This window comes from Panthera pardus, unplaced genomic scaffold (genome assembly GCF_024362965.1).
Source record: "Panthera pardus isolate Hobbes unplaced genomic scaffold, ASM2436296v1 HiC_scaffold_27, whole genome shotgun sequence".
Taxonomy (NCBI): domain Eukaryota; kingdom Metazoa; phylum Chordata; class Mammalia; order Carnivora; family Felidae; genus Panthera; species Panthera pardus.
Genome location: NW_026526843.1, coordinates 82903159 through 82930125, shown reverse-complemented (window position 1 = coordinate 82930125; position 26967 = coordinate 82903159). Strand labels below are relative to the sequence as shown.

General features: G+C 44.8%; 1 protein-coding gene and 1 pseudogene across 1 annotated transcript; one reads left to right on the top strand and one right to left on the bottom strand.

The window, feature by feature from the left end:
* Positions 1–295: 295 nt before the first annotated feature.
* LOC109248128 (mammalian ependymin-related protein 1-like) lies at positions 296–26577 on the bottom strand (annotated as a pseudogene).
* On the top strand, positions 7251–13977 carry GLOD5 (glyoxalase domain containing 5). The gene is made up of 4 exons (XM_019417408.2): positions 7251–7345; positions 10270–10407; positions 12186–12341; positions 13642–13977. Exons 1-4 carry the CDS (start codon positions 7283–7285, stop codon positions 13765–13767), a joined length of 483 nt encoding a protein of 160 aa, XP_019272953.1. The 5' UTR covers positions 7251–7282; the 3' UTR covers positions 13768–13977.
* Positions 26578–26967: the final 390 nt, after the last annotated feature.

The window sequence follows — 26967 nt, the reverse complement described above, 5'->3', positions numbered from 1 at the left end:
ATAGCCAATGTTTTCCACTGCCTCCCTATAATCCTTACCCCCATCCCCTCCCTTTCCACTACTCCATCCCCAATTTCTTCAGGTGGTAAGTGGAGGTCCCCTGTTCTTAAGGAGCATAAGTCCCTCCCCTGGACCAAGGGGATGGATTATGATTGGTTTAAACCAGTCATAGCAATTTTGCTTCCTTTGGATAGTGACAAACTGTGGAGGGAACCTGGTGCAGTTTTGGCTAATGAGATATAAGGGATATTCTATAGGGAGGGCTGTCCACACCAAATAAAAAGACAATGCCTCATTAGGAGAAAGCCTTTGTTCTGATCTCTTTTTCCTGCATTGGATGCAGATGTGACATCTAGAAGTACAGCAGCCATTTTGGGACCATGAGGCAAGAAACATGAAGAAAAAAGCCAGCAGGCTTAAAGATGGTCGTGATGAAAAGTGAAGGAAACTTTGACTCCTCTTACAATATTATTGAACCTGAGACTGTCAATCTCAAATTTCCTGGTAATGGGAAAAAATAAACCCCTCTCACTGGAAGGCACTCTGGCAGAGCTTTCTGTTCATTACAGGGGGAAGAATGCCTGAGAAAGACCCTTTCCACATAATCTCTTAACTACCTTTTGGGACAGCCAGGTTAGGTCATAGCACACCATTTTTACGAACAAGGAAACTGAGCCACAGAGCCTATGTGGTTTAAATGTCTTCCCTGAAGTCCTCACAAACTGGACCTGGTGGAAAGGCAAGCATTTTCCTTGGGGGTAAAAGTATACTTCCTAAGCAAACACTGCCGCAGCACATTGCACGGGCCTATGTTTGTAGGAACATCAAATGGCCCTGAACGTGGCCATGGTTGGGAAGCCCTGGCTGCTGCCCCACTGGTTCTTCTGGGGCTTTGTCCTGGGAGAAGTGCTTGGACGAGTGGTGAGCAGGGAGGAAGCATGTTGGGTCTCAGTCACTCAGCAGCAGGTGCCACAACCTAAGGAGAAAAAGAAATCCTCTATTGGAGACATTTAGTGAAATCAGAGCTATCTTTAATCCATCTACGGAAAGGAGTAGGTGAATTATACCAACACTTGATGTACCCTGAAGCCCCTTATTAAAGCCACGCCAACGGGGCACTTGGGTGGTTCAGTCGGTTAAGCGTCCAACTCTTGATTTCAGTTCAGGTCACGATCTCATGGTTCATGGGGATCGAGCCCGCGTTGGGATTCTCGCCGCCCCTCCCCTGCTCATGCCCTCTCTCAGTCTCTCAAAATAAATAAATAAATAAACATTTTGAAAAAATAAAAACTAAATTAAAAAAATAAAAATAAAGCCACGCCAAGCCACAGAGCGACAGAGCCTCATTCTCCTGTAGATCTCTGAAGAACAGGGCTCCACATCCAGGGCCCCCTGCAGTGGAGCCAGTGCCAGCTTGGAGGTGCAGGTGATGTCCTCCCAGCCCCTTCACCCTGGCCAGAGCTCTGCCTGCTGTAAAAGAAGGAAGACCAGCTCTTAGAAGCCAGGAGGCCCTCCTGGGAGAGTATTTCCCCGCCCATGAGGTCCTCAGCTTACAGAGCCCATTTCTGCAGAGGATTTGATCCACACGACACTACACGTGTATGCAGGAATTCATTCTTCAATAATGGACCAATGCCACAATGTCAGTGGTTTCACTCTCTGCTGGAGCTGTAGACCTCTAAAAGATGGACCAAGAGCAAATGGAGAGAGCACCGCTGTTTCTGAAGGACACACATCATTTTAGCTCAAGTCATTTGGGAGGACTGGTCACGTAGCCCCACCCAGGTGCAAGGGGGTGTGTGTGTGGGAAATGTCATGTAATTTCTGGTTAGGCAGCGATTTGCAACAACTCAACATTTGGGCAGATGAAGCATAACATTTGGGGACAACCAGCTGTCACTGTGACACGCTGTCAGATGGGCACTATCTCCAAGAAACTTGAGGATCAGTACAGGCATGTGACTTGCTCAAGGTGACACAGATCCATGATTACAAACTAGGTGTCCACTCTCCCAGCTCCTTGCCCCATACCACCTTGACCTGCCAGCTCACTGCCTTGAATTTTAGGAAGAGTCCTAGGCCTGGTGCTTTATTTTACAAAGTGGTTTCAGGGCACCTGGGTGGCTCAGTGGGTTAAGCTTCCGACTTCAGCTCGGGTCATGATCTCACGGTTCATGGGTTTGAGCCCTGCATTGGGCTCTGTGCTGACAGCTCGGAGCTTGGGGCCTGCTTCGGGTTCTGTGTGAGTGTGTATCTCTCTCTCTGCCCCTCCCCCGCTCATGATCTGGGGATCTCTGTCTCTCAGAGATCTGTCTCTGCCTCTCTCTGTCTCTCAAAAATAAAGAAATGTTAAAAAAAAAAACAGTTTCAGCTTAAGAACTTCACCCTAAAACTGTCTTGGCAAAGGAGATGGGACACAAATGATCCCCCTTTCACAGGTAAGGAAACTGAGTAAGATCAACTCTGAAGAGAAATGAGAAACTCTAGGTCATAGGCACTGCAGACCTTCCAAGCAACAGATTATAGATATTTCTCTTCCTCAGGCATCCACAACACCCCTGAAAAGAGTCTGTCTTTGGGGTCTTCCAAGGCAATTAATAGTGAGGCCCACATTCTAGAGCTTGTCCTGTGCATGGCTCAGGTGTGTTAAAAGATAAGATGAGGCACATTTAAATTTTCAGGACTTTATTGGAGCAGAAGTCAATTGGAACTAGGCAGAGCCAAACCGGAAGTGGTTAGGAAGTGGACAGGAGCCAGGTGCAAGTCTTTTATGGGACAAACTGGAAGCAAAGGGAGATTATTTGATTGGTTATAGCTGAAGCGGTTGCTCTTATAGGGGAAAGCCTACTTGGCTATTTGTAATTGGTTGTTCTTAAATTTCGATTTCTTGGATACAAGTTCTGGCTTAGGTTTTGGTTTGCTTTACTGAGGCTACGAAGGCATCAGAGCCACCTCAGTCTAATGGCCTCCTTGTTTAAGTACTTTTAACAGGTGGTATTCAAACTTTCTCCTCTTTTTATTATTTTTTATTTTTTTAATGTTTATTTATTTTTGAGAGAGACAGAGACAGAATGCAAGTGGGTTAGGAGCAGAGAGAGAGGGAGACACACAATCTGAGCTCCAGGCTCTGAGCTGTCAGCACAGAGCCCGACATGGGGCTCGAACTCATGAACCGTGAGATCATGACCCAAGCCGAAGTCGGACGCTCAACCGACTGAGCCACCCAGGCACCTTAATCTTTCTCTTCTTTTGAAAACAAATTTTTTTAATGTTGATTTGTTTTTGAGAGAGAGTGTGCGAGCGGAGGAGGGGCACAGAGAGAAGGAGACAGAATCCGAAGCAGACTGTCAGCACAGAGCTTGATGCGGGGCTGGAACTAATGAACCGTGAGATCGTGACCTGAGCCAAAGTCGGTTGCCCAACTGACTGAGCCACCCAGTCGCCCCTAAAACTTTTTTTCCAACATTTATTCAGGTTTTAGAGACAGAGTGCTAGCAGAAGAGGGGCTGAGAGAGAGAGGGACACAGAATCCAAAGCAGGCTCCAGGCTCTGAGCTGTCAGCACAGCCTGATGCATGGTTTGAACCCAAGAACTGTGAGATCCTGACCTGAGCCGAAGTCAGACATTCAACCAACTGAGCCACTCAGGCACTCCTAAACTTTCTCCCCTTAATCAGGGTCAACAAATGCACACCTCTAGCATCATTCCCTCCCCAATCTGTGTGACCCCAGGAGCGTCCTCTCATTCTGTGTGACATCATGAACGTGCATACCCGTGTGTGTGATGCCAGAGGTGTCCCCATCCCAGTGTGTGTAACTCCAGCAGTGTCCAAAACTCAACCTGTGTGACCACAGTTGTGTCCATACACCAGTATGTGTAATCCCAGGAGTGCCCACCTCCCAAGTTGTGTGACACCGAAAGTGTCCACACCTTAGTCTATGACAGTGAGTATTCAAACCCTCATGTGAGTGACTCCAGAAGTGTTAAGTCCCCAGCATGTGTGATTCCATGACAGTCTGCTCTCCTTTCCGTGTGACCCCATTAGTGTCCAAATATCCATTTGCGTGACTGCAGGGATGTCCACACCCAGTCTGTGTGACCCCAAGACAATTCACATCCTGGTTTGTGTGATCCCATGGCCATCCACACTATAGTCTGACCTCAGCAGTGTCCACTCCTAAGTCTATACCAGGGAGTATCCATCAATCACTCTGTGTCACCACAGAAGTGTCTGCACCTCAGTTTCTGACCTGAGGGGTGCCAACACATCATTTATTTGACCAGGTAACTGTCCCTACCTCAGTCACTACAATCCCAGGAGTGTCTACTCCTCAGTCTGTATAACACCGTAGATGTTCACATCCCAATCTATGTAACACAAAAAATGCCCAATCCACAATATGTGTGCTTTTAGGAGTCTCCATTTCCCAGTGTTTTTAACTTAAAGAGTCCCTAACTCCCCCTGTGTGACCCCAGAGATTTCCACTCTCCAGTGTGTGTAACAGAGCCCTTGGAGTGTTCACACCTCTTGAGTGACCCTATGTCTGTCCACACTCCAGCATGAGTGACTCCAGGAATGTTCAAACCCCCATCTTTGTGACATCATGTCTGTCCACACCCATTCATTCTTACCTCATAGTCGTCTACACCTTAGGCTGAGTCCAGGAGTGCCCACATCCCAGTCTGAATGACCCCAAAATCTCCACAATCCACTCTGCTATCTGACCCCTGGAATGTCCACACCCTGGCATGTGTGACCCTGTGAATGTCTATTAGCCAGTCTGGGTGACTCAGGAGTGTCTACTCCCTAGCATGTGTGACCCCAGAAGTGTCCATATGCAAATCTGTTTGACCCCAGGACCATCTGCTTCCCACTTTGTTTGACTACTATAGTGTCAACATGGTAGTCAATCTGACCCCAGAAGTGTCTACTACCCACTCTGCATGACCTCAAGAGTGTGCAGTCTTCAGTGTGTATGATTCAAGGAGTAACCACTCCCTACGGTGTGTGACTTCTGGATTGCCCAGACCCCCATCTGAGTAACCCAAGGCTGTCCACCCCCTAGAGTATACTACCTCATGTGGTGGCCACACCCCTATCTATGTGGCTCCACGACTGTTCACACTCCACTCTGTGTGACTCCAGAATTATGCACACCACTATCTCTGTGACCTGAAGGGTGTCCACACGATGGTATATTCTAAGACAGTACTGGATTCCTCAGCATTGCTACTCCCCACACCCTCTGTGGATGTGACCTGAGAGTGGATGTTCATACCTAATTCAGTGGATCATTGTGTCCCTAGCTCCGGCCCACACCACCAAGTGACCTCTTCTATTCCTATTTCCCCTCACTCTCTCCAGTGGACCATTCAATTCCCATAGCCTCCTCCCCAACCACACACATATATATATATCCACATCCCCAAATAGACCATCCCAGCCCCAGACCCTGCAGATTTTGTAGAGAGCAAAGACCAAGACAGCCAGCCTCCCGCCACAGACTCCAGCCCACAGGGAGTAGTGGAGAGGAAGCCAGTAAAGGCACCATTAATGGGAGTAAAACCTTCCAGGATCTTGTGAAACATTTATGGAAATCAACATTTTACACCCTCTTCCTCCCCAACTAGAATGTCAGCTCCATATGGGCAAGGACATTTGTCCATCTAGTTCTTTAATGTCACCGCAGCACCTAGAACAGCAGTCAGTACACAGAACGCACTCATTAGGTGTTTGGTGAATGAATGAACCCTCTGACCTCTCAATTCCACTTCTAACTCTAACATGCACGCACATTTTCAGAGCTGTGTGCACAAGGCTGGTAGGAGCCAACAATTGGGACAACCTTGTAAATGTCCACCTATAATATAGCCAATGACTTTCACAGAGTGACATGAATGCTGGGGGTTCATATTCTACCACAGAGCACCCGCTGGGTGTGAGACAGAATGAGTGAGACCAGTGTGTGCCTTCCACAGGACAGGCTGTTGACAAAGAAAAGCAGGTGGGGGCTGGTTATGGTGACGCGTGTGTGCCAGTGTAAGGAAACACCAGCAACTGTCCTCAGTGGTAATTTTTGGAGACTGGAGGATGTCCTTGTAGTCCATATACTGATGTACTGTTGAAACTTTTTATGCAAACCTATATTCATGTATTATAAAGGGAAAATCATATGCTAAAGTCAATAAGCATAGCACAGAGAACTTGTGTGTGTGTGTGTGGGGGGGGTATATCTGGGGTGTGCCTAGGAAAATCTCAAACTCACATGCCCCATGCCCCAGGAGCTAGACACATAAACCACCACCACCACCACCACCCACACACACAGGGAACTCAGTTCAGGGTAAGGTAAACAACAGTGGGACTGATGAATGTTCCCTCTCAGCAGTGTTGGGAGAGGGCATGGTAAGGGATGACTGGGGATGGGGAAAACCTGAGAGTTCACACCCTGAAAGAATTCAGAAACATTGCACCCTGGGACACAGAGCACTTAACAGCTTAGAGATCTCGGCTCAGAAACAGACCCATAAGCCAGAGTGGTCATATCTTAACCCAGATAGCTTTTAACTTCACACCCTGGACACAAACTCTGACTCCCAAATAGATCAGGGGTCTCATATTCTGGGGACACAAGCCTAAGGAGACCAGAGGTCTCGCACCCTAGAATAAAGATCCCCCCACCATACTTGGGATGGGTGATTTTTCTGTGTTATTACAAAGCAATCCCTTACACATACACCTTGTTATGGACCGAATGTTTGTGTTCCCCCAAATCCTTATGTTGAAGCCCTAACCCCCAGTGTCATGGTATTCAGAGGTGAAGCCTTTGGGGGGTGTTTAGGGTTAGATGAGGTCATGAGGGTGGGGTCCTCATGATGGGATTGATGCCCTTATAAGAAACCAGAGCCTGCTCTTTCTCTCCACCATGTGAGGACACAGAGAGAAGGTGGTCCTCTTCAAGCCAGGAAGAGATGTTACCATAATGTGATCCTGCTAGCACCTGATCACAGACTTTGGGCCTCCAGAACTGTGAGAAAACTAATTTCTGTTGTTTAAGCCCCCCAGTCTGTGGTGCTTTGTTATGGTGGCCTGAGCTGACCAAGTCACACCTTAAGCTTTTACTTTCACGGCCCTGAGTTTTATATCAGAGTTCTTGTACTGCCGACCTCTGTTACCACCAGCAGTCCTCAGCCTGGGGCCCTCCCATTTCTGCCCCTTGATCTCTAGGCACTGAGCCAAAGGGTTGTCTGGAGGCTCCAGGGCAAAGACACCTAGCCTGCCATGCTGTGCCGTCTGCCCTCCAGGCTGCCAGCCAGGATGTGGGGCAGGACTTTGGAGAAGCAGGTGAGTAGGGTGATCCCAGGGGCCTGGAGCATAGGCGTTTGCCCCAAAGCTGGGGATTGCCTAGCCCAGGCCTGGTAACCTGTTTCCTTTCTCTGTGGGCTATCCTGAAGTGTGGACATCCATTTTCCCGGTCCTCCTCTCTCTTCCTCTTTCAAAGACAAGCAGAGGGCAGCAGAGGGACATGGAAAGGCCCTGTTCTAACTCAGTCAGACTGCAACACGTCTGCGCAAGTGGCCCTGAGCTGAGGGATGACTGCTTTGCTCCCTCATGGTGGCTCCAGGGAGCCAGTTTGGCCAGGAACATCAAGATGGGGCAGTGTGGGAAGGGGCCAGAAAACAGGGCACTGACTTTGAACTTTGCCAGGAGAATTCCAGGGGCCCATGACACCCTGAAGGAGACCTTGTAGAGGATTCTGTAGAAGAAGAGGAGGCAGGAGGGAGGACATCGTGTTCTGGGCACTCTATTATATAGAGAGATTTGCTGTGGGGAATAAGATGGATTACATTTCATGTAGTGCTTAGAACAGGGCTTGGCAAAGAGTAAGCCTTATATGATTACTATGTCCTGATGATCTTTTTATAAACCAGCCTCCCTCACCTCGCCTCAACAACCCTGAACTATCTGGCCCTTGCCTTCTCCACCTACTACTCATGCCTCACTCTTGGATTCTAAACCATACTGGCCTTCTTCTGGGTCCTTAAGAGAACCAGCCCTGCTCATCCTTGAATTTGGGAGGATGGAGTTCCTTCTCTGCAAACCAGAATCTGGGGAGTGAGTGTGAGCTGGCAGGCACTGAAAATGGGAGGAATGGGTTGAGTTGATTTCCAATAGACTGCCAAAATTGGGGGTTATGGCTAAAGCTGTGCTTAGTGGGTAATCTACAGTTCTAAATGCAGAGATGAGGAAAACTGAAAACCAACGATCCGAGCTTCCTTATCAAGAAGCTAGAAAAGGAACAGCAAATTTACGTTTATGAAAGTGGAAGGAAGGAATTATAAAGAGCAGAAACTGGTAAAATAGAAAGCAGACATACATTGGAGAAAATTGACAAGGTCATAAATTCATTCTTTGAACAGATTAATAAAATATTAGTAATGTCTGTTTTCTCTCAAATTTTTAACAGAAAAAAATATAAATTACCAATATCAGAAATGAGAAGGGGGTGCTATTACAGACCCTACAGACATTAAAAGGTTTTTAGCATTCTACTTTATTTTCAATGGAGCCCAAATGCCAGTCATTTTCTCATTATACTGCTTCTGTGTCCCTGTGGATCCTCTGTATCCACCAGGACAGTAAAACTCAGCAACATTGCTAACACCTCTTCCACTCATGAAAATACAACAGCACAGCATTTTTTAAAGTTGGGGCTCAGTGAAATCAATTGTTTAAAATGTAATGGTTTGAATAGAATGGAACGCAGTGGAATGGAATGAATATAATAGTATAGGGTAAAATGGAATGGAATGGAATAGAGTAGAGTAGAGTAGAGTAGAGTGGAGTAGAAGTCAGACTTTGTGCTAGGCGCTGGGCCTAATTGTTGTAGTAGATATCCACTAATTTAACAGATATTACTGAACATCTGCTAGTTGTTTGGGACACAGTGGGGAACAAAACAGAGAGAAATCTCTACCCTTATGTAACTTATATTCTAGTCCTAGAGACAGATAATAGCATATGCATTAGATATGCATAAGGCCCTGAGGCCAAAGATACAAAGATTGCCCTTATGAGAACAGGCAAAAGACAATGTAGCTTGGAGTTCAAAAGAAATGGATGGGGCTGTAGAGACTAAGGGCCATGGAAGGGAATCTGAAATTTAACAAGATGACCATGACAACATCATCATCAGCGTTGACTCTTATAGCAGTTGCTATGTGTCAGGCATTGTTCTAAGCCCTTAAAAATACAATTTTTTTAATGTTCACAATAATCTTATAAGATTATTGTGAACATTAAAAATATATATATATATAAGATTATTGTGAACATTAAAACATTAAACATTTTATGTGAACATTAAAAAAATTGTATATATATGTATATATATATACAACATATATATATTTGTATATATATGTATATATATACAATATATATACATAATATATATTGTATATATGTGTGTGTGTGTGTGTGTATATATATATATATATATATATATATATATATATATATATATATATAAAATCATGTACATTTTACAGAAGGGGAAACCAAGGCACAGCAAGATTAATTAAACATCAGTCTGGCTCCCCAAATCTGTTCTATTAACTACTATATTGTGCTATAGTGCCAGACCACAGGCACCTTATAATCCTGTAGCACATGTAGTGTAAATGTACAAATTACTAAAGAATGCAAATCAAGAGAAAGATCAGGTGGGAAGTATGCTGAGGGCAGGAAGTAAGAAGGGGGGAGGTGTGCCCTCCCACTAGGTATCAAGGTGAGTCTGGAAATACACATGCCTAGAAACATTTATTTCATCTGAGATGCTCCCTTCCAGTCCTGGCATAGCTGAGGAGTGAGAAAAAAGGGTACTGAGTAAAACTGGCCAACAGAGAGCTTGTACTTTTAGGGGTTGGGGCTCCTCTGTGTCCTGTCATTCCTTGCAAAAGATATGAATTCCAGCTTGGGGACAACAAGAGAGGGTTTTGTCTTGGTCTCCACTTCCCTAAACTTCATCTCTAGCCCTCTGGAAGGGGAAAGAGAATAAGAAAACAGTAGAGAATGATCATGGCAGACTCTTGTGAATCTACACATGGGTGATAAGACTCTCCTCAAGTTTTTTCCCAGGACTTTTCCCTGGAAATGGGGTTGAGGAGGAAGTATAGTCATTGTGGAGATGAGGGGAGCTGGGAAGGAAACAGGAAATTTGGGTGTGACCAGTGGCAATGTGATCTCTTTTGAATTTTTTTTTTAAGTCATGGAGGAACAGCAGTCAGACTCCTTCCCCATGTCTTATCCACAGACTGGACCACATTGTGATGACAGTAAAGAGTATCAAAGACACCACAATGTTTTATTCCAAGATCCTGGGCATGGAAGTCACAACTTTCAAGGTAATCACTTTCCCATATGCAAATTGCAAGTGAAGTAGAATTTGATTATAATATTTTTCAGCCCCCTTCCCCTCAAAAAAAAAAAAAAAAAAAAACAACCTCAGAGGAAATCTGTGAGAAAAATGCAAAGGATCAATGTAGGAGATTCCAAATTCTAAATAGTGGAACTTCCAGAGACAGAATGGAGAAAAAGGTAGGGAGGAAATTGCCATAAAAGTAATGCAAGAGAACTTTCCAGTCTTTGTGTGGAAAGGGTTAACTGAGTATCCAGCACATTGACACTTAGATATGTTCTTGGGAAGTTACAGAACATCAAAGTGGAAATGAATATCTTAAGAGCTTTCAAAGAAGTTAAAAATAAAAGTAGTTAGGGGCACCTAGATGGCTCAATCGGTTAAGCGTCCAACTATTGATCTCAGTTTAAGTCACGATCTCACAGTTCATGAGTTCGGGCCCTGCATCGGGCTCTGCACTGATTGTGTGGAGCCTACTTGAGATTCTCTCTCCTTCTCTCTGTGCCTCCCCTGCTTGTGTGCTCACTCTTGCTCTCTCTCTCTCTCAATAAATATTTTAAAAAATTAAAACTATATTAAAAAAAAGAAAAGTAGTTCAACTACAAAGGGAAAAGAAATATGCAGATACCAGATTGCCCATGAGTCACATCAGAGACCAGAAGACAATAGAACAATTTCAAGATTTTTTTTTAACTTTATTTTGATAGAGAGAGAGATCATGTGCGAGCAGGGCAGAGGCAGAGAGAGAGAATCCCAAGCAGGCTCCACACTGTCAGTACAGAGCCTGACATGGGGCTCAAACTTACGAGGCGTGAGATCATGACCTGAGCCAAAATCAAGAGTTGGATGCTTAACCAACTGAGCCACTTAGGCACTCCAAATTTCAAGGTTCTGAGGGGAAAATTTCAACTTAGAATTCTATGTCCAGCCAAACTATTAATCAAGGTGAGTGTAGAGTAAAACATTCTTAGATATATGGGTCTCCTGGCTGGCTCAGTCAGTAGAGCTTGAGACTCTTAATCTCAGGATTGTGAGTTTGAGCCCCATGTTGGATGTAGAGAGTTCAGTTTTTAAAAAAAAAATGTTTATTCATTTTTGAGGGGGGGGGGGCAGAGGATCTGAAGTGGGATACACACTGACAGCACAGAGCTATATGCAGGGCAGGAACCCACGAACCATGAGATCATGACCTGAGCTGAAGTCAGACGCTCAACTGACTGAGCCACCCAGGCGCCCCTAAAATTTTTAAAATATTAAGTTTATTCATTTATTTTTGAGAGAGAGAGAGAGAGAGAGAGAGAGAGAGAACAAGTAGAGGAGGGGCAGAAAGAGAAGGGGACAGAGGGTCTGAAGCAGGCTCTGTACTGACAGCAGCGAGCCTGACATGGGGCTCGAACTCACAAACTGCTAGATCATGACCTGAGCCCAAGGTGGATGCTAAAACCAACTGAGCCACCCAGGCACCGCACAAATTTTTTTTTCTATTTTTAAGATAGAGAGATAGAGAGCAAGCAGGGGAGGGGCAGAGAGAGGGAGACAGAGAATCCCAAGCAGGTTGAGTGTTGTCAGCTCAGAGCCCCAGGTGGGGCTCGAACTCAAAAACTGCGAGATCATGACCTGAGCCAAAATCAACAATCAGACGCTTAACTTACTGAGCCTCCCAGGTGCCCCAGGGAGGTTGTTTTTAATTAAAAGCCCCATTTTACCTTTTTTTTTTTTTTTAACCTTGGAGGTTGTTCTCAGTTGTTCTTCCTTCCCAAATAGGGCGACCAGAAAGCATTGTGTTTTGGAGACCAGAAATTTAACCTCCATGAGGTGGGAAAGGAATTTGAACCCAAAGCTGCTCACCCAGTTCCTGGCTCCCTGGACATATGTCTGATCACAGAGGTACCTTTGGAGGAAATGGTCCAGCACCTCAAGGTGAGTTGGACATCCATTCTTTTTGAGAAGCTGCTGCTGGTATGTTGAAAACAGAATGCATGACCCAGCTGGGTGTTCCTCAAACTTCAGACATAACAGGTTTTGTCATATCCATATCATGCCTGTATACAACCGTTTGCTCGTTCTTTTTCCTGACATCATTTTTTCATGTAAACAAATACATTTACATCACTCTTGTAAAGAATACAAACCTAAATTCTTTTTACATAAACGCATTTATGTAAAAAGCAAATGTTCAACCAAGTACACGAACAGACCATTATATCTTGACACAAAGGGAAGTTAACTGCAAAAACAGCTATAAAAACACCAGTCATTAGATTCTATCCACTCCCTTTCTCTGAACCCTCTGGGCCTGATGTTACAAAGGGAGATTTGGCAAATGGTTGGGGAGGTGCTAAGGACTTGGTAGCATCCACCAGAGACTTTCTTCTTGATAGAATCAGAAGGATTGAAATAGGGGGCACCTACCTGGCTAGCTTGGTAGGAAGAGTATGCAACTCTTGACCTTGGGGTCCTGAGTTCAAGCCGCACACTGGGTGTAGAGATTACTTAATAAGGAAAACAAACAAACAAACAAACAAACAGGGCGTTTGGATGGCTCAGTTGGTTAAGCATCCAACTTCAGCTCAGGTCATGATCTCACAGTTTGTGAGTTCAAACCCCGTGTTGGGCTCTGTGCTGACAGCTCAGAGTCTGGAACCTGCTTCTGTGTTTCCCTCTCTCTCTGCCCTTCCCCCACTCATTCTCTTTCTCTCTCTCTCTCAAAAATAAACACTTAAAAAAAGGAAAAAGAGGATTGAAATAGGATTGAAGAGGGAATATTTAATTTGGTGTCTTTCTAACACTTAAATTGGTTTAATGTAAAGGAAGCATTGGTTCTCCTTTTGGGGAACACAGAATAAGGTCTTGCATATATTCTTTCTTTGGAAAATATCAGTGAAAAAGTCTGGTTTGGAAATAAAGTGGGGGAAAGCATAGGGGCTAAGAATATGGGCTTTTGCCCAGACTACCTGGGTTTGAATTCTGGCTCTGCCACTTACTAGATAATATTAGGCACCATTTTATCATCCCCATTTTACAGGTTAGGAAATTGAGGTACAGAGCAGTTAGGTACCATGATCGAGGCCACACAGCTGGTAATTGGCCAGAGCAGAGTGAGGGAGGGGAGAATGGAAGGAGATGAAGTCAGAAAGATATCAGGGGTCTTCTAAGAATTGAATTTTGGTCTCATACATGGACTGTGATGAATGATTTTTGTCTTCCCCTCCCACTTCAGGTTTGTGATGTCCCCATTGAGGAGGGTCCAGTCCCCAGAACAGGGGTCAAAGGACCCATTATGTCCATCTACTTCCGAGACCCTGACAGAAACCTGATTGAGGTGTCCAACTATATCTCCTCATGATTGAGGCTGGCCCTCTGCCATTCTGTTCCCTGTGATGTCTCCCTCTCCCTTTCTGCCTGCAAACTCTCACCCAAGCCCAGAGATCTCCAAGGACTGAGGACTTCGGCACTTCATTCTTCCTACTGGGGGGACCTGAGTTGGGTTTGGGACCAAAATTACATGTCTGAATGTTCTCCATCCAAGGCTCCCCTAATAAATTAACAACCTTTCGATTAATATGAGCTCTTCATTATTATTGTCTCAGTGCTATGTATGAATGTTTGTCCAGGGTGTGAGGTCTCTGAGCTGTTTGGGGGTCAGTGACCAGGGTATGACATCTCTGAGGACCAAATCCAGGGTCATCCCCTTGGGATTCAGGGCCCCTGACAGACTGTCCTTGTTAGTGAGCCCATCCTTTCCCATCCTTTTTGAATTCACCTCATCCCTTCCAAGTGCTGCTTCCTGTGTCCTCCACCCCATAGGCTTCACTGAACCTCAAGATCTCTGTGAGTCCCATGGAACCTTCAAGGACCACCCCAAGTGATACTACCTCCTCCTGGAATGCCCTACCTGATCTCACCCCCAGGGTATGTGGTGCTGTCTACCTTTGGATCTGGTAGGTCCAGATTCATCTTAACTGAGGCTCAGCTCTTGACAGAGTAGACAGGACCGGGACAAATTTCATCTGTTTCTGCCTCCCCCTCCCAACACTATCCATTCAATCAACTAATAAACACATATTGAGCACCCACTCTGTGCTTGGCCCTGTTCCAGACATTGGGGAGACAGTGTTGAACAAAAAGGATAAGCATACCTAGGTTTGGGGAGTTGTCATTCTAGTAGAAGAGACAAAATAAATAAAATTAAGTAAGGAAAATATGGGGCACCTGGGTGGCTCAGTTGGTTAATGTCCAACTCTTGACTTTGGCTTAGGTCATGATCTCAGGGCTCAGGAGATTGAGCCCCACAACGGGCTCATGCTGACAGCACAGACCCTGTTGGGATTCTCTCTCCCCCTCTCTCTGCCCCTCCCACCACTCGTGTGCATTCTCTCTCTCTCAAAATAAATACACTTTAAAAAAAAAGTAAAGAAGGGCTGCCTGGGTGGCTCAGTTGGTTAAGCCTCTGAGACTCTTGATCTCAGCTCAGGTCTTAATCTCAGGGTTGTGATTTCAAGCCCCACGTTGGGCTCCATGCTGGGCATGAGGCCTACTTAAAAAAAACAGTAAGGGAAATATGAAGTATATTAGAGGATGATAAATACTTTGGAGCAAAAGACAACATGGAAAAGAGGGAATGCAGATAAAAATTGCTGGGGCAGTTTCTAACGTGTAATAGGATGGTGGGGGGAAACTTCACTGAGAAGCCATTTGCATGCAGATCCAAGATGAGGGAAGGAGGTGCACCAATAGCTGGAGGAAGAGCATAACAAGCAGAGAGAACAGGCAATGCAAAGGCCCTGAAGCATGAACGTGCCTGGTGCGTGAGGAACAGTGAGGCCAGTGCAAAGTGAGCAGTGAGTGGAGCAGGGAGCAGCAGGAGGTGAGGTCAGACACGGGGTGGGAGACAGATTGTGTAGGGTATCATGGGCCACGGAGAGAACTCTGGCTTTTACTCTGAGTGACAGGGGAGCCACGGAAGGGTCATAAGCAGAGGAGGGCCATGATCTGACAGGATTTAACAGGCTCCCTCTGGCTGCTGTGAAGAAAATAGGCTGTAGGTACGAGGGCAGGAACAGGGGACTGTGAGGGGGAGGCTACTATAGTGGTCCAGGCAAGTGGTGCCGGTGCCGGCAGGGGAGGTGATAAAAGGTGGTTAGATAATGGAGATACTCTGAAGACAGAGACTGGATAAGTTCACCAAAAGAGAAACTGTCAACTAGAGAAGAGGTCCAAAGACATTTAGAGTTCTGAAACAAGGATTACCCAGCAAATGAGGCAGGCAGTGAGGAAAAGGAAAGAGTACAGCGTCCTGAATGAATGAGTGATGGATAAAGGAGCATGTATGACAGTCTTTTGATGTGAGCAAGCTTCTAGTCTTGTGGACTCTAGTCTCTAAACAGTTCCCAGCTGGTGGTTCAGCCAGACCCTATGAGTGAACCCCCAAAGAGCCCCCCAAACGAAAGAGAGGATGTGTAAGGATGTGAGTTTCAGCATGTGAAAGGCTTTGCCAAAAGCTGTAGCAGGCTTCCTGCCTGTTTTTAATTTTTTACTATTTATTTTGGCAATTAAATACGTATTAAGATAACATAAATTCTAATACAGATTTTCAGCATAATATAGATATCACACATTTCTCCTAGTAATAGATGATAGCCAGATGAATCACAACAGTAGAAGAATCTAGAACAATAAATTTTGTTAGTAGGAGTCTTCCTAGAAGTCAGGAACCCACTCACAGATGAGTAAACTAATGACCAGAGAAGCTGGCATTCTCTACAAATGTTTAGGGCACTGACCATGTGCCAGGCACTTACTTGGTGCGGGTCATGTAAAAGTAAACAGAACGTGGTAACTGTACTCAAGGAGCTCATAGCCAGGCTAGTGGGCAATGGTGTCCAATAAGAAAGAAATTAACACACAGTCTAATCAGTATTGTGAGAACAGCATGCTCAAGCTACAAGATGCACCCAATCCAGGTTTGGGAGCAGCTCTGCAAAGGTCAAGTGTGAGCTGACTTAGGAAGGATGCACAGGAGTTACATAGATAAAGAGGCAGTGAAACAATGTCCCAGGATGGCCCTGGTGAGGGAAAGCATAGTGCATTTAGTTAATCAAAGGAGTTCAAGTACAAGGGAATTCCAGTCCTGGACTTTGGAGACAACAGTCTCCTGACTTCCAGTTCAATGCTATTTTTAGAATACTATCTGCCTTTCTAGGTCTCCTGACAAGTCTGTGATGATTAAGCACATATATCAACCTTCTTGCATAGAAAAAAGGAAGCATACGTGGCTCATGCTTACCTACGTAGAGACATTAAGATTTTCAAACCCTCTTGTTTAAGATGTCTCTCTGAGGGGCGCCTGGGTGGCTCAGTCTGTTAAATGTCTGACTTTGGCTCAGGTCATGATGTCACAATTCGTGGGTTCAAGCCCTGTGTCGGGCTCTGTGCCAACAGCTCAGATCCTGGAGCCTGCTTCAGATCCTGTGTCTCCCTCTCTCTCTGCCCCTCCCCTGCTCATGTTCTCTCCTGTCTCTCAAAAATAAAATAAAAACATAAAAAATTTAAATAAATAAACATTAAAAAATTTTAATAAAATAAAATGTCTCTTTGAGGGGCACCTGGGTGGCTCTGTTGATTAAGCATCTGACTCTTGATTTCGGCTCAGGTCATGATGTCACAGTTCATGGGATGGAGCCCCGCATGGAGTTCTCTACTGACAGCACAGACAGAGCCTGCTTGGGATTCTCTCTCTCCCTCTCTCTGTCCCTCCCACATGCGCTCTCTCACTCTCAAAATAAATAAACATTTTTAAGTTTCTATTTGAGGAATAATTACTCTGTATTATAGCCTTTCATTTCCTCCCCAAACTTACCTCAATCAGATCATGTCACAAAGCTCTTAAGTCTGGAAGAGATTTTTGAGGAATCACTTTGTCGGTGGCCAAGGGAGCAGGAGACAGGGCAGGGGAAACTGTCACCACCCTGGCACAGGCAATAAAGGGGCCATTATCTGCAGAGAACTCAAAAATTAATAATAAAACTGACTAAAATCATTCTGCATTTTATTATCACCACAGGGCAGCAATTCAGCAATTCTCAGCAATGTCAGTAATGAGACCCTCCTCCCTGCCAAGGCAAACTGCTTGTGCTGATGCTCACCCCACGTGTGCCACCACACTTAGATACACCTGCACATGCAGAAAGCACAGCACCCACACAAACTATACAAACGTCTGCAATCTCCATCTTAGCTATCTCTTCTGTTCATATTACTACACATTCTCCATTCCACCCCATTCTGTATACGTAGCTTGAGTAGTCAAAATCATACATACAAAAAAAACCCCACATCAATGTTTATCTTCCTTCAATTATGATATTTATCGCCAATGACGTTTCTCATTTCTCAAGTCTCAAATCCCTCTCAAGCTGGGGATGATGCCCAATGCTGCCACTTCTGCATTCATGGGCTTACCAGGTGCAGTTCACACTCATCCTCTCTGGCTGGGCCACCTGGCAGGTGCTCAGCAGGGTAAACACCCAGGGGTCTTTAATGCCCAGCTGCATGTTGAAAAACTGCATGCACAGTATCACAGTTTTGGTGAAGACTTTCTGGACAGGATAACCATTTTTAACTGCATAAATGCCAACCCAGATTTCATATGATGTAGCTGATTTTCTGTCAGACCACTTTTGGACCTTGATCTGCTCCTGGGGCCCCCTATGGAGAACTAGTCGTCAACTAGTCCTCAAAGGTGGCATTCTGAGGAATGTCTAGAAGGTCCCAGGGGTCCATCAGGGTGATCTTGGCGCACTGCTTGGTGGCTTATTCAACCTGAAACATCACTCCGTCCTTATAGAACAAAATTTTTCAAATTATCTCTTGCAGGGGATTAGCACCTTCTAATGGTTGATCCCATCATAGGAGAGCAGGGCATGGCTACTGTACCTGCTGCTCTGTCGTACAGAAACCAGTGGCCCTCCTACTGCTGTGGTGCCTGGCAAGGGTACAGGGTCCCTGGGGCACTGCTGGTTGCCACCTCCAGCACTACTACCCCCAGGCTACAGAGGCCACCCAGACCCAGAGGCCACCCAGCAGCTAGGCACCCAGGGCCGCCTGGGCCACGCTTCCTGCCTATTTTTAAAAGACAGCTTGCATAAATAAACTTAAAAGCGGGGGGAGGGGTGCCTGGGTGGCTCAGTTGGTTAAGCATCCAGCTCTTGGTTTCGGCTCAGGTCATGATCTCATTTTGTGGTTTTGAGCCCCACATAAGGCTCCGCACTGACAGAGAGGAGTCTGCTTGGGATTCTCTCTCTCTCCCTCCCCTGCTCTCACTTGCATGCTCTCTTGCTCTCTTAAAATAAATAAATAAACTTAAAAAAAAAGACAGCTTGCCTTGGACCCAGATGTCATATGCCTGGAGATAGATGACTTATGAAAGGAAGAAAGGAAATAGAAATGAGGGAAAGAAGGAGAAAAGGAGGGAGGAAGGGAGGGAGAGTGGGTGGCAGGTGGGTAAATGAATGAATACGTACATAGATGAATGGATGGATAGATGGGTGGGTGGGTGAATGAATGGAAAGATGGACTGATATCCTCTGCCCCGGAGAAACTCTTTCACATGTGTGTGCACAGACAGAGAAGTATGAGTTTGTAAATTGCAGGTGTGCTGTAACACAGAAAAGTCTGGAAACAATCCAAATGTCCATCAACAGACGAATGGTTAAACAAACCATGATACATCCATTCCATGGAATACTACTCAGCCATAAAAGGGAATAAACTTATGAGGTCAGCACTAACCTAATACCAAAACCAGACACAAACACAACAAGAAGACTATAGACCTGTATCTCTTATGAATATAGATGCAAAAATCTTCAACAAAATACTAGTAAATAGAATTCAGCAATATATAAGAAGGATTATACACCATAACCAAGTGGGATTGATCCAAGAAATGCAAGATTTGCTCAACATAAGAAAACCGATGTAACATACCATAATAATAAAGGACAAAAACCACATGATCTTCTCAACAGATACAGAAAAAGCATCTGACAAAATTCAATACCGTTTCATTTATAAAAGTACTCAACAAACTAGGAACAAATGAGAACTTCCTCAACCTGATAAAGTGAGTATACAAAATGGGGTGCCTGGCTGGCTCGGTAGAGCATGCAACTCTTGATCTCAGGGTTGTGAGTTCAAGCCCCATGTTGGATATAGAGATTACTTAAAAAAAAAAAAACTACACTGAAATTTTTAAAAAGTGCATCTACAAAAAACCTATAGCTAATATCATACTTCATGATGAAAGACTAAAAACTTTCTCTTAAGAGATCAGGAACAAGACAAAGATGTCCCTTCTCACCACTTCTATTCAACAACATACTGGAGGTCCTAGTCAGGGCAATTAGGCAAGAAAAAGAAATAAAAAGCATCCAGATTGGGAAAAAAAAAAGAAGTAAAACTATCAGTATTTGCAGGTGACATGATCTTATACAGAGAAAATCTTAAGGAACCCACAACAAAACCATTACATATATATGTGAGACTACGTTTTATGTATATATGAGCCCAGCAAGGTTGCAGGATACTAGATCATACAAGATTTAATCATATTTCTATATACTTGCAACGAACAATCCAAAAATGAAGAAAACAATTCCATTTACAATAGCATAAAAAAGAATAAACTACTTAGTAATAAATTTAACAAAAGATGGATAAGACTTGTATACTTAAAAACCATAAAACACTGTTGAAAGAAATTAAATAACACTGAGGTGCCTGGGTGGTTCAATCAGTTAAGTGACCAGCTTTGGCTCAGGTCATGATCTCACGGTTTGCGGATTCGAGCCCTACAATGGACTCTCTGCTGTCAGTGCGGAGCCTGCTTCAGATCCTCTCTCTCTGCCCCTCCCCTGCTTGCTCTCTCTCTCTCTCAAAAACAAATAAACATTAAAAAATTAAATAAGACTTAAATAAATGAAAATATATCATAAATTAATGGATTGGAGACTTTATAGCATTAATATGGCGATACTCACCAAACTGATCTACAGGTTTAGTGCCATTCATATCAGAATCCAAGCTTGCGACAAACTGATCCTAAAATTCATATGAAAATGGTATGGACCGAGAATGGCTACAACAATCTCGTAAAAGAAAAACACATTTGGAGGACTCACAGTTTCCGATTTAAAAATGTACTACACGGCTATAGTGATCAAGGTGATGTTGGTACTGGCATAAAAACAGATAAATAAATGGGGCACCTGGGTTGCTCAGTTGGTTGAGCATCCAACTCTTGGTTTTGGCTCAGGTCATGATCTCATGGTTTCATGGGTTTGAGCCCCGTGTCAGGCTCTGTGCTGGCAGCGTGGAGTCTGCTTGGGATTCTCTCTCTCCTTCTCTCTCTGCCCCTCCCCTACTCATGCTGTCTCAGTCTCTCTCAAAATAAATAAACTTAAAAAAAAAGATATATAAGTCAATGGAATAGAATTGAGAGTCCAGAAATAAACTCATACATTATGGGCAACTGATTTCTGACAAGCGTGCCTAGACAATTCAATGGGGAAAGAACAATCTTTTCCACAAATGGTGTTGGGACAACTGGATATCCACATGGAAAAGAATGAAACTGGACCTCTATTTCACACCATATATAAAAATTAACCAAAATAAAGAGAAGACATGAATGTAAGAGCTAAAACTATAAAACTTTTAGAAGAAAACATGCATAAATCTTTGTGACCTTGGACTAGGCAATGGTTTCTTAGATATGACACCTAACACATAAGCAACCAAAGAAAAACTAGATAAATTGGACTTCATGAAAACTAAAAGCTTTTGCACTTCAAGGAGCAAAAGAAAGTAAAAGAGCAACCCAACAATTGGAGAAAATATTTTCAAATCACATATCTGATAAGGGACTAGCATCTAGAATATATAAAGAACTCATACTACTCGACAATAAAAAGATAACCCAATTAAAAATGGGCAAAGGATCTAAATAGATATTTCTCTATGGAAGACCTACAGATGTCCAACAAGTACATGAGAAGATGCTCAACATCATTAGTCATTAGGGACATCAAACCAAAAACACAATGAGATGTCACATCACACCAACTGGGATGACCAGAATCAAAAAGAGAAACAATATATGGGGTGCTTGGGTGGCTCAGTTGGTTAAGTGTCAAACTCTTGATTTGGGCTCAAGTCATGATCTTGCAGTTTGTAAGTTTGAGCCCCATAGCGCAGAGCCCACTTGGAATTCTCTCTCCCTCTCTCTCTGTTCCTCCCCCTGCTCTCTCTTTCTCTTTCTCTCAAGATAAATAAACTTAAAAAAAAGAGGGGGCACCTGCTCAGATAAGCATCTGGCTTTGGCTCAGGTCATGATCTCACGGTTCGTGAGTTCAAGTCCTGCATCAGGTGAGCTTGAGCCCCCCTTTGGGTGAGCTTGTTCTCTGCTTCAGGTGAGCTCATGCCCTGATTTGGGTGAGAATGAGCCCTGCTTTGGGTGAGCTTGAGCTTCACTTCAGGTGAGCCCCACTTCTCTCTTCTTCCCACTCTCTGCCCCTTGTGGGATTTTCTCTCTCTCTCTCTCTCTCTCTTTCTCTCTCTCTCTGCTCCTCGATCATTTGCACCCTCTCTCCAAAAAAAAAAAAAAAATTAAAAATGTAAAAAAAGAGAAACAATACCAAGTTTTGGAGAAGATGTCGATAAATTAGAATCCTCATACAACTGCTGTGGAGAATCCTTCTGCAATTTCTCAAAAAGTTAAACACAGAACTGCCGTATGGCCCCACAACTCCATTCCTAGATATATACCCAAGAGAACTGAAAATATACGTCCACGTAAAAACTTTAACATGAATGTTTATAGCAGCATTATTCACGATCCCCAAAATTGTCAACTTATTAGACAAATGGACAAGCAAAATGTAGAATGTTCATACAATGAAATATTATTCAGCCATAAAAAGGAATGAAGTTTTGATCTATGCTACAACATGAATGAACCTTGGACACTTTATGCAAAGTGAAAGAAGTCAGTCACAAAAAGCCACATATGATTCCAAGTCCAGTATAGGCAAATCTATGAGACAGAAAGTAGATTAGTGGTTTCCAGGGATTGAGGGGAGACAGACAATATTATGAGGAATGCCTGCTGATAGGTACAGGATTGTTTTGGGGATGATGAAAATGTTCTGGAAGTAGACAGTGGTAGTAGTTGTATAACCTTGTGACTGTACTAACCACTGAAATGCACCCTTTAAAAGGGTGACTTCTGGGGTACCTGGGTGGCTCAGTTGGTTGAGCGTCCAACTCTTGATTTCAGCTCAGGTCATGATCTCATGGTTCATGGCATCGAGCCCCACGTCAGGCTCCATGCTGACAGCACAGAGTCTGCTTGAGATTTCTCTCTCTCCTTCTATCTGCCTCTCCCCTGCTCACACGTGCATATGCACTCTCTCTCTCAGAATACTTAAAAATAAGTACATAAATAAGTAAAAGGGTGAATTTTGTGGTATGTGAATTACATCTCAATAAAAAAGAATTAACTATTAATACATACAACAATGTGGATGAATGTCACAAACATTAAGTAGAACAAAAGAAACATAACTATATGGTTCCATTTATATGAAGTTCAAAAACAAGCCAAAAACCCCACTGTTGTATGCTGTTTATGGATACATACGTATGGAGTAATAGAATAAAAATATACATGAGGAAGATAAACACCAAACTCAAGGTAGTGGAAGGAGAAAGGAAAATAGAATTTGTGTAAGAACTTTAACTGTATCTGTAATAACATATTTCTTTTAAAAGTATCTGAAACAAATGGAGCAGAATACTAATGTCTGACAAGGGTGAATGGTTGTTAAAGTATCCTTTATACTTTTCTCTTAAAAAAATGAAACGGGCATCTGGGTGGCTTAGTTGGTTGAGTGCCTGACTTTGGCTCAGGTCATGATCTCGCATGTTCGTAAGTTTGAGCCCCACGTTAGGCTCTCTGATATCAGCGCAGAGCCTGCTTCATATCTTTTGTCTCTCTCTCTGTCTCTCCCCAGCTTGCACGTGCTCTCTCAAATAACAAACATTTTTGAAAAATGAAAAAAAAAACAACAGTTCGGTTCTGAGACAAACATTTGACTCCTCAGCCAGGCTTTGATGTTTCCTCTCTGCACTACTGACACCAAGGAGACTTAGGTTCTGCCCCTGCCCTGGTGGATTCCAGTCTGGAAGAGGCACAAATAGTCCACATACTATGGGCACAGAGAAAGCTCTAGAAGATGCCAGGAAGAAGGGAATCAGTCAAGGAAGCCTTTTAGGAAGAGAGGATGTTGGAGCTGAGTCTTAAATGGAGGCCTGACAGAGAGGACGCTTGGCCTGGACACCCCACCCCCACCCCCACCCTTGTGGGTCTCTCCCAAAGCCTGGCCTGGCCCTGCCGATTCCCTTATCTGCCCACTCCCAGCTGCCTCCCTGCTGACTGAACTGTCGCCCACAGACTTCTGGGCCTGTGCCCCCTCCACGGGGATGGGGGAGGGAATGGGGTGAAGCTTGGCCTCAGAGCCTCAGGGTTTCTGGTTCTTGATGGAGGCAGGGCTCTGAGGCCCCCACTCCCCACCCTTTACTTCCCTTCCTAAGCCCTTTCTCTGCTCCAGTTATGAAGAAATAGGCTGCGTCCAGTGGCCAAACTCTTGTCTGAGATGTGCCTCCAGCCTGTCCTTCCTGAGGAGGACAGATTTCCCTACCTTGCTCCCAATACTGCAACTGCTGTTTCTAATGAAAATAACAATGAGAAGAATTACCATTACAGAGTTTGTCACTTATGGTGTGCCAGGCAGGACCTGTGTTGAGTGGCCCCTCGACAACATTCGCTGTGGGTTCTATGATTGTACCCATTATCCAGGCAAAGAAACTGAGGCTTAGAGGGTGGCCAGCCCAGGAATCACACAGCAAATCAGTGTCAGAGTTGAGACAAGAACACAGGGCCTCGGACAAACATCTTCATTCTCTGAGCCTACTCCCAATCTGGAAGATGCGGGCAATTGTATGCACTTATACCACCAGGACCTGGTGAGAATGGGATAAAATTAGGCATGGAGAGCATTTCGCACAGTGCCTGGGGAGGTTCAGCCAACAATACTGTTGTTATTACTGTATTAGTGCTAAGAGAAGTATTTGTATCAGAATTAGTATTCGTATGGCTGTGGCTAGAATAGGAATAATAATTATTAGATTTAAAATTGGTATTACTACCACTATTAAGATTAGCATTAGTGCTAACATCAATATCAGAATTAGGATTAAATATCAATCAATTAAAATTGATATTGGTGTTGCATATTATCAGCATTATTACTAGAATTAGTAGTGCTAGTAAAAAAAGTTCAAGTACTGGGGCACCTGGGTGGCTCAGTCGGTTAAGCGGCCGACTTCGGCTCAGGTCATGATCTCGCGGTCCGTGGGTTCAGGCCCCGAGTCGGGCTCTGTGCTGACAGCCCAGAGCCTGGAGCCTGTTTCGGATTCTGTGTCTCCCTCTCTCTGACCCTCCCCCATTCATGCTCTGTCTCTCTGTGTCTCAAAAATAAAATAAATGTTAAAAAAAAAAAGATTAAAAAAAAAAAAAGTTCAAGTACTATCCCTTGTATACAGTAGGCACTCAGTAAATAAATAAGAATACCTAACATTTATTGAGATTTCAGATTCAAGTGAGTTAAAATCACTTAATGGATTAAATCTTATGTAGCTGTCCCAATCACCATAGGGAGTAGCCACTATTATTACCCCATCTCTACAGATGAGGAACTGAGGTCCAGAGGGGCCAGTAACTCGTCCAAGGCCACATGGCCAGTAGGTGGTTAGGGCAGTCTATAAATGAGGGCAAGTTGGCTCCAGAGTGGAAGTCCTGAAAGCATTGCCACTTAAGTCCCAGGGGTCTTCATACCCCTTCTTACTCATGAAGGCTCAGGACAGGACGTGGCACACAGTGGGAGCTCAATAAATGCAAAGTCATAGCCCTGTTCTCTTTCCTCCTCTAACCTCCAATTTTGCTTATAAGGACAATGAAGCCCGTGGAGGCAGGATGGGGATGGCAAGCTCCATGTGGGGTAGCCAGTGGGTGAGCAGGCCCAATGGGCCCAGGGGTGCATCACTGCCCTGTGCCCTTGGCAGGTCTCAGTCTCCCCATCTGTAGAATGGATGGTCAGGAGAGTGCTCTGTCCTGTGGAGTCCTGGGGCCACAACTGGGTAGTCTCACCCCTGCTCTATGGGGTAAGTTGGACACAACTTACCCAAGCTGTGGGTCCCAAGTTGGACACCTACTGTGTACATGTGCATCCATTGATTTTACATGGACAAAGTGCTCAGAACAGGACTGGCCTGGGGTCTATGTCAGCATGAGACACTGGTTGTTGTCACTGTTGTTACTATTTGGGGGAGGGAGGAAGGGCAGAAAGGTAGGGACTGAGGTGCAGAAGTTCCGGAGGTCCCTCTCAGCAAGTTGAGGGTAGAGCCACAGATCACAGGGGTCACGTCAACCCTGTCCCACCCACACCAGCACCACCTGCCCAGGGTATACCCCAGCCTGACACCTGGGGTCTCATGGACTTCCTCTCAGACTCTGTGCATACCTCTCTGTCTCTGTCTCCCTCTCTATAACATCATCTTTGTCTCCCTTCTCAGTTTCTCTACCTGTGTCCTTGGCCTCTGTTGCTTTCAGGCCATATCTTTTGCCTTCTGTCCTTCTCTATGTCTCCTTCTCTTTGCGTCTCCCTCACTGTTTTGGCTCTCTTGGTGTCTCTCTCTCTCTTCTCTGTCTTGCCTTTCTTTCTGTGCCCCTCTCTGCCTCCTTCCAGCTGTGTCACTTTTTCTGTGTCTTCCCATTTCCATCTCTTTCTGTCTCTCTCTGTCTCTTGCTCTCTGCCCCTCTCCCTTCTCTATCCCTTCAGTTCTTCCCTTCCCCCACCCTATCCCACTCCTCAAGAACCTGCAGAGAAACCAACCCTGGGTCCCACTTGTTTCCCGCCTCCAAAGCAGCATGGCGGGCAATAAGTTGAGGCCACTGTCCCTGGGTGGCCCCCCGAGCCCCGCCCCCCATCCCAAGACAGCCTGTTACCGCGGAGCCAACAGCCACAGTCTCCTCCATCTGATAAGACTTATCTGCTGCCCCAGGGCAGGCCGGAGCTGGCGTAAGCCCCAGTGGGGCACTGAGTGTGCCCCTGCCTCCTGCCAGTCCTGGCCTGGGCTGGCCCCCAGGCTGAGCCTGGGTTGTCAAGATGTCCCATGGCCTCTGGTTCAAACCCCACCGAACCTCTGAGCCTCATTCTTCTTGCCTGCAAAATGGGTACAATCACATCCCTCCTCTCCCTGTGGCCAGGAAGATTCACATACATAAGGGCCAAGCCTGAACCTGACCTAGCGCACAGTAGGAACTTTGTACAGTCATAAAACTGTACAGTCATAGGCTTAGTACAGTAATAAAACTGTATCTGCTATTGTCACTTTATCTTGGCTTCAGCCCGCTTTGTTTGGCTGG

Coding starts and splice junctions, on each gene's coding strand:
- GLOD5 (XM_019417408.2), top strand. CDS start 7,283: ATGCTGTGCCGTCTGCCCTCCAGGCTGCCAGCCAGGATGTGGGGCAGG. Junction 10,408..12,185: donor TGGAAGTCACAACTTTCAAG/GTAATCACTTTC, acceptor CTTCCCAAATAG/GGCGACCAGAAAGCATTGTG. Junction 12,342..13,641: donor AAATGGTCCAGCACCTCAAG/GTGAGTTGGACA, acceptor CTCCCACTTCAG/GTTTGTGATGTCCCCATTGA.